Source organism: Lupinus angustifolius, chromosome LG16 (assembly GCF_001865875.1).
Source record: "Lupinus angustifolius cultivar Tanjil chromosome LG16, LupAngTanjil_v1.0, whole genome shotgun sequence".
NCBI classification, from domain to species: Eukaryota; Viridiplantae; Streptophyta; class Magnoliopsida; order Fabales; family Fabaceae; genus Lupinus; species Lupinus angustifolius.
Window position 1 is genome coordinate 19977633 of NC_032024.1, and position 8908 is coordinate 19986540.

The 8908-nt window shown below is 31.1% G+C and overlaps 1 protein-coding gene across 1 annotated transcript; it reads left to right on the forward strand.

The window, feature by feature from the left end:
* LOC109328839 (cinnamoyl-CoA reductase 1-like) lies at window positions 794-6176 on the forward strand. The gene is made up of 6 exons (XM_019562445.1): window positions 794-989; window positions 1280-1452; window positions 1921-2106; window positions 3190-3352; window positions 5065-5251; window positions 5790-6176. The coding sequence occupies exons 1-6, from the start codon at window positions 881-883 to the stop codon at window positions 5929-5931; spliced, it is 960 nt and encodes a 319-aa protein (XP_019417990.1). The 5' UTR covers window positions 794-880; the 3' UTR covers window positions 5932-6176.

Consider the following 8908-nt stretch of genomic DNA (forward strand, 5'->3'; position numbering starts at 1 on the left):
TTACTATTTCGGTGTATAATTATAGTTTTAGTATACCTTTCCAAAATATTACTATTCAGTATTACCCTACTAAGGTGAGGGTATGTAGAAACAAGATATAATTATATCAAACATAAAATTTAATAATATGTTAATATTATTATATAAAATTTAACAATATGTTAATATTATTATATAAAAAAATTTACTCAATCCTGTATAAATATATTGTTAAATTGTTTATATGCAATGCAATAATACATATTTAGTTAATATTAATACCTGGAAGAAATTGTTATCAAATATAAAATTGATGGAGCAAAGAAAATGAGTAAATTTTAGAGTTAAGTGATTAAGGTACTAATATTATTATATATATACAAAAAAATAAAATGATCTAAAAGTTGATGTTAAATTAAAATGCATAAGTTAATTTTTTTAACAATTATTAAATTTTAAGGGGTAATTATAATTTAATAGGAACTTATGGTTACTATTTATAAAAGACATACCTTAGGCTATTTTTATAGCGTTTTCAATTTATTTATAATCAAGAGTTAATTTACCTCATTTGGCCAATAAAAATATAATATATGTACTATTTTGTCTAGTTATAAAAATATTTTTATAAAAAATCGTTATATATAACATATGTCAAGATTTTAGAGGCTGATAGAGATAATTTATTATATAACTTCAAAAAAGTGCATAAACAAGAACTCCTGAAAAAATCATTCTTCATTATCAAGGTGCAACTAACACATTTTTTTTATCCATCTCACTTTCCTCTTTTTTATATATATACCAGGACAATTACTAGTTCATACATTTCAACAACATAACTGAAATATTTAACTAACAATTCAGAAACAGCGTTCACTAAGCTAACAAAAGCAACACCATGTCCAAGGTGGTTTGTGTCACCGGAGCCAGCGGTGCCATTGGGTCATGGCTGGTACGCCTCCTCCTCGAGCGTGGCTACACCGTCCACGCCACCATCCAAGATCTCAGTTACGCACTATTCCATAACTTTCTTTTCTTCCTCATCACATACACTCAAATCTACCGTCACAAAATTAAACATTGAACGTTCATGCCCAAAACATAAAAACACAACAATGTTCCCAAAAATCAATGATGCAAGAAGTTATAAATTTACTTTATTTTATACAGATTCAACGATCTACATAGACAGATATATTAATTATTTGAGTAACAAGCAATTATGCATAACTCACTTCTACCTAATTGGTTGTTTAATTTTGTGGAAAATAATTAATATTATGAAATTAACTTGCAGAGGATGAGGAGGAGACGAAGCATTTGGAGGCAATGGAAGGAGCTAAGAGTCGTCTTAGGCTTTTCCAGATGGATCTTCTTGACAGTGACTCCATCGCCGCCGCCATAAAGGGTTGCGCCGGAGTTTTCCACCTTGCATGTCCCAACATCATCGGCCAAGTCAAAGATCCTCAGGTTTGATTCTTGATAGGGAGGTGCTCTCAATGTTAAAGAAAAAACATGTATTATTATTTATATTCTTTTTTTATAGTGAGATTATACTTTATCCTTAAAACTAAAAGGAAAAAATTCCCTCTCCCAAAGGATATGGTGAGGTGTCTCACTCATGAAATTTGGCCCTCTAACCACTAGTAATGTCAGTATACATTTTCTATTGAGAGTTGTGAAAATATATCAGATTAGGAGGCATTGATCACCACACGATGTCTCCATTGATTATGCTTTTGAATTTTGCTGATTTTATTTTGTACATATTATTCATAAATATATAATTAATTATTTTTGGGTGTGTGTGATGCCTTTTTATATAAATATTATTTTTAGGAATCAAATTTGTGATAGATTTGTCTTATACTTAATGGATACAAATATGAGTAATTATTTTGTTGATTACATTTTGTGCATGTGTGTGAGATGATGCAGAAGCAGATTTTGGAACCGGCAATAAAAGGGACTGTTAATGTGTTGAAGGCGGCGAAGGAAGCAGGGGTGGAGCGAGTGGTGGCGACGTCGTCTATCTCCTCCATAGTTCCAAGTCCTAACTGGCCAGCTGATAAGATTAAGGGTGAGGACTGTTGGACGGACCTCGATTACTGTAGGGAGAAAGGGGTGAGTTCTTCTTCTTCAACCTGCATGCAGCCATTGTTTGTGAATTCAATATAAAATAATTCATGCTCTTTCTCAATTGGTTTTTCCACATAACGGATCCAACTAGCAAGGGCTGATTTAGGCTTCAGGGATAGAGATACAAGTTGATTTGAGTGATCCAAAATACATCATAATATAATAAATGAGTGGCATAGCCATAGTACAATTTAACTTAATCTTAAAAAAGTATTAAATATGAGATGCAAAAGGATATTAATATCATATACAAGAGTAGCTTCTAACAAAAATGTCTTATATTGATGGACAAACTTGTCATGATAAAATTAAAAAAAACATTTTTATGTGAATTCTCCATGCCTTTTTTATTTTAAGAAGCAACGTTGTTCGAAATAATTAACCAGATCAGTTTGGGTAAACCATGAATTGGATTTATTTCCAATCTTGATTAAATCATAAAACTATCTGTAAGGACGACTAAGTCAGATTAACTAGACCAGTTTTATTGGTATAAACCGGATCTAACATCAGTGTAATTGTTTTTATTAAATTATTGCTAAAAATACAACAAATAAGCACCAAATAAAGCTAAAATTATTTTTTAAGGAGTTCTAAATTAGTAGTGAGGTACTTTAAAAAAAATCATTAATATGTGATATTATTTTGTATTATTAAGGATATTTTTCACCGTATAGGTAATGAATTAATTTTTTTTGGGTGTGTGACTTCCTCTCTAAATAAATGTTGTTAACATAAATCAAACATTGAACCTTTTGGTCATCTTATGAATCTACCATAACCTTACATTACTAGACCAACACATTGTTAGTATTAATATACAATTTATGATTACGGTGGAAGTTATAATTATAAGATATTAGTAGTTTTATAAGTGTGTTATATAATGTGCAGAGAAAGTTTTGTCTATAATACGCACCTTATATCAGTTGAACCTAAACTTAAATCTTTATCCATTTGTATAGAACATTATAACTAAAGTATAATTAAAATAATTAATGTATTTTTTTATGGGTAATGTTTGTAGTGGGTTTATTGTAGATTTAACATTTTATGTTTATGGGCCAGTTGTACTATCCCATTGCAAAGACTTTAGCAGAGAAAGCGGGCTGGGATTTTGCGAAGGAGACCGGTTTGGATGTAGTGATGATAAATCCTGGCACAGCCTTGGGTCCTCTGATTCCACCAAGAATCAATTCCAGTATGGCTGTGCTTGTTAAGGTTCTCAAAGGTAATCACTATTAATAATCAGAGATTTGTTGTATCATATCATCTTTCATACATTATCACATACTAATGAAAACATACATGTCAATTAAAAATATTAATATTCATTATTACTACTATTATTATTATTATTGTTTTATTTCAATATCGTTAACATGAGACGGCGTATAAAACGTGATCTACACAACTGATATTTGTTTACTAATCACACCATCTAATGGCCAAAAGCATGAGTAGTTGAGCACATTTACTATTTTCTTGTGGGTAAGATTAACTATTTTTCTGTTGTGATTAACAAATTTTCTTCCGGACAAAGAGCACATGCAATTCTATGTTTCGTTGACTTTTTTAATACTTTTATGACATAGAGATTGGGATGTTAAACCTGGTACGATCTAAAACATCTAGAATTATGGAAATGGAATTTATAATCGAATTATTTATCAATGCCCAATAAATTTTTACAAATTATAATTGATTAATGAGGTGTAGGTAAGCCATTAATTTATAGTAGTACTCACCCTACATGATTCTTTTATTTCGTATAGATTAAACATTGAAAGAAGATTAAAAATATATTTTAGCGTAGAATTTAGAAGTTAGATGTGAACAAAACTTAAAAAATGAAGGAGAATAATAAAGTCTAGTTAATATTAAGACATAAAATGTTCTAGGAGATGTACGAAAAAATGTTATAGGTGAGCATGATATTAATTAGCTCACAAAGTTATTTAATAAAATCATAAAATATCAGAATATGTCAAACAGGAGAAATATTGTAATCCCTATTTAAGAGCAAAGCATGCGTATGGAATATCTTTAATTGTGAGTATCAGGCAATTCGCTAAATTAAATTCTTTTTTTTTATAGACAAGTAATTGATGGAATTTCAAATGGAGTTGGTATTACAAGATTTTTTATGGGGGAGTCTCTCAAATATTAGGACGCATTTCTTAATATTTTTTTATTTTTTTATTTTTTATTAATCTTTTTAGTAATTTTTTATTATTTTTAAAACTACTTATTAAAAATAACAATTTGTTGTTCGATCTAAACATATAAATAGTTCCTAATCTTATTAACATTGAACTTGGTAAAAAAGGGGGTTTAATAACTAAAAAAAACTACAGTGTCAAGGGTTCAAATCCCTCCTCGCCCACAACCGGCCAAAAAGGGAATTTCCCTTCCCTCATGAAAAGGATAGAAATGACATAGTTTTCATGTGTCTTATCTTATAAAATTTGCAACTCAAATTTAAGGAGAAGTTTTATGAGATTGAATGTTGGGTAATAAAATATCTACAAGATAATAAACTTCATGTAATAGAAATGATAATGTTATATGAATGATAAATACACTAGCTAATATATTATTAAAAATGAGTGCAATAGAGAGAAAGTTGAAATAACTTTTATTACATATTACGATATAATTATGTCATAGATGGTTTGATGTTAATTTAGTTTTTAGAGGAAGAAATTTCAAGAAAAAGCATAAGCGAAATGATTATGAAAGATTTAAATATTTATATTTTGTCAAAAAAAACCTGATTTATAAGAGTATAATGCCATCTTTGGTTCTTGGTTGTTGTTATATTGAGTGATAAAATTTTACGTCTTATCTACTGTTTTATAGTTTAATTGTAATTTAAACATCAACTAGTAAGAGAAGAGTGAAGATGTAGATATTCTAATTTAATTTTGTTTTGGACCTTAGGTGACAAAGAGACATACGAAGACTTCTTTATGGGAATGGCCCACTTTAAAGACATAGCCATGGCACATATTTTGGCTTTTGAGAAAAAGAACGCAACAGGAAGGCACTTGTGTGTTGAAGCTATTCGTCACTATGCTGATTTTGTGGCAAAGGTTGCTGAGTTATACCCTGAATATAATGTTGCTACGTGAGTATTCTACAACTTATTGTCTGATAAACTAATTCATGTATAAACTTTTGAGAGAAAAAATTATTTGAATTTCCATCCTTATGTAATTACATTACATAAGTCAATTGAACAAATACCTCCAGAAAAATTAATAGCCGGGACCTTGCTTGCTATTTTCCTTGTTGGTTAATCAACCAAAATGTAGAAAGCACTCTACCAAAATAAAGTAGAAAGCACTAGACTTTAACTTCAATTATTTGATTTAGTTTTGAATAAAACCAATGCTTTTCAATTACTTATAATTTAGTGGGTATATGAGGTTAATGTGTACAGTTTTAGCATCGTAAGCAAATAAGTTAATTTATGTCTTTTAGAGCACAAGACAACATCATTATCATTTTATAGAGACTCGACCTATAATTTGGAAACTAAATTACATAGATTTAAATAAAACTTTAGTGTAAATTTATTCAATATGATCCCAATCATATAACATTCATGATCCATGTATTGTTGTTATTATCATTAGTATCATTATTTGACTTTGATTATGTAGGTTGCAAAAGGATACACAAGCTGGGTTGTTGAGAGCAAAAGATGCATCAAAGAAGCTTATTGATTTAGGTCTTGAGTTCACTCCAATTGACCAAATTATCAAGGATGGAGTGGAGAGTTTGAAGAGCTTGGGTTATGTCTAACTCTCTCTGATGGGGACTGATTGCATTGTCACAAGTAGCGATGGTGTTAATATTTCTCCCCATTACTTTAACTCGTTGTTCATGCCATTTCTGTTTTCCTATTTTTAAAATTTCAGTGTACCTGTGCCTATCGTTTGAAATAAGGGTGAACTTGAAGTCCAGTCCCTGTAACTATCAATATTAGACAAGAGTCTTATGTATGAACCCTTTGTGATAATAAAATGAAATGGTCTCCTTATTAAGTTTTTTTGTGTGTACTATGATATTTCCTCATCTTTTTGGGTGAGAAACTAATCAATTTCGGGATTCATGACTGTCCTTCCCAACAAGTGTCGCTCCCAGAATCGAACTCTCAACTTTGGGATCTAATGAGACCTTACACTATTAGATTAACGTCATATGGTAATACATTGCGTTTATTGTATTTGTAGAAAAATATCGTCAATGGGCTATGATCATAATATCTTTGCATTTAATAAGTTTGAATCATATAATATAAAAAGGTTTACATATGCACTTTATTAAATACAAAAGACAGTGATTTTGAACTTGTAGTCAAAGCATGAAGAGATTTTAATAGACCCGAAATCTAGAGCTTAGGAAACATAAGAGAATAGTATCACCATTAAGGATATTAAAAATATGGATGTACTCATGTACATATCTCTTCATATTAAAATGACATTTAACAGATAACCAAAAAATATTTAATATTTTGATAATACAAGTCAAATACATGATATTATTTCATCTAATTATAATTTAATTTATGTCACCTAGTTGTTATTTCAACATTATTTGAATGGCGTGAAAAACATTCGATTACTACAAAATACAAAGAAATACTTCAAAGTGAAATATTTTAGGAGGATAAAGTTTTTTTATCTCAACTTGAAAATCGAGCATTGAATATATTGTTTTTTGTCTTTAGTTATGGAAACTAGTCTTGAATTGGTTTATATGCTAATTGTTATCAATTTGATATATGCAAAGAAGATTATTTGTCCTTAAATACCATATCTTAGTGCAATTAAGGCGCTACTATATCTCATAGTAATACACGACTTGAAATATCATTTTCAATTTTTGATATATGCAAGTGAAGGTAAATGTATACTTAATTACCTTAAAGGCAAGTTGGAGATGAGATTATTTTCTTTGAATATACCAAAGCAATATCTATTTGGTTATGAAGAAACATGATTTTTAGCATCATGTGAAGCAAGTTAAGTATTAAGACATAGTCAAAATGGTGATTCTAATGCTTACGACAGAGGAAAACTTCACCATGATCGAGGGAAAATTGATCATGACCGAGGAATTATGAACCTTGACCGAGGAAAGGCACCAGACGTGATGCATATGGAATTAGACAAAGGACCAGACCTGATGCATATGGAATTAGGTAAAGGACCAGACATGATGCACCTGAAAACCTACATGGGATACATCAAGGAAGCAAGCTTGACACAAAATGATCAAGACAATACCAAAGCAATATTATACTAACCGTGATATATTAGACTTTGGTGCATGAGTTGAGCAAATTAGCTTGGTCAAGCCTGACCTAAGTTTGGCTCGTGCAATCTGACCGATGCACATAACTTGTCTCGGTCAGATATTGCATAATAGTTGTTTTCTGTTTTTAACCAACTTGTGTGGGCCTAAACATTCTAGAATCCCTTAGATAAACATAATTAGTTAAGGGTTGTTGGGTTCTTAGAGATTCTTATTTTCTTTGGGATTTCTTGTTAGGTGACTTGTAGTTCAAGCAACTTGTATATAATGGCAACTATAAGCATTAGTTTCTGTATGTAATGACGAATTCGTTTTTCAAATATTTGCAATATAGTATCACAAGCAATTAAGGTCTTATCAACTAGTACTGTCTTTACTGCAACATGAAAGAGAAGTGCAAATCATCACCACCAACAACATGGACATCCATAACCCCTACTATATGCACCCTGGAGAAAACCCAGGTGCATCTTTGGGGACACAACAATTGGATGGCACCAACTATGACTCATGGAGTAGGTCCATGAGGAGAGCCCTTCATTCCAAAACTAAATATAAATTTGTTGATGAACCTTTCACAACACCAGGACCAGATGATCCAAGTTTTGACATGTGAGATCGTTGTAACACCATGATCATTTCTTGGATCACAAGATGCTTATCCCTGATAATCTCACAAAGCATTGTCTACATAGAAAGTGCTTAAGAACTATGGCACGACTTTCTCAAAGGGTGATTACTTCAGAATATCAGACCTGATCTAAGATCTACATTTAATCAAGCAAGGTGACATGGACATATCTAACTACTTCACTGACCTAAAGACCAGTGGGTGGAGCTAGAATCTCTTAGGCTAATGCCATAATGCACTTGCAACATCAAATGTAAGTGTAGTCTAATTAGCACCTTCAGGGTATATAGGGAAAACGAATATGTTATGTGTTTCCTAAAAGGATTGAATGAAGAATTCAATACAACAAGGACACAAATTCTTTTAATAGAGCCACTTCCAACATAAACAGAGCCTTTTATTTGATCATTCAACAAGAAAGGCAGATAGAAGATACTAACCAAGTAAATGCAAAGGTTCTTTTCAATTCTGCAACAAACAAAACAAATTCTGATGAGCAAGAACAAGTGTGGAGATCAAGTAATAATCCAGGAAGGGGTGGCAAAACTCAAGGCAGAGGAAGGTCTACCAGCAAGAATTACAAAACCAACAATGGGGTGAAATTCTACACATACTATGGAAAAAAGAGACATACCATTGAGACATGCTTCTTTAAACATGGTTTCCCCCTAACTCACAACAAGAAAGGCATAGGTAACCTATAGAACTCATTAACAATGCAGTGAGCTCACACAAGGACATGTCCAAAGAGTCAAATAATGACCAACTCAAGGATACAAAATGCTATATCTTGGGACTAGAACAATATACTCAATTGACATCATTACT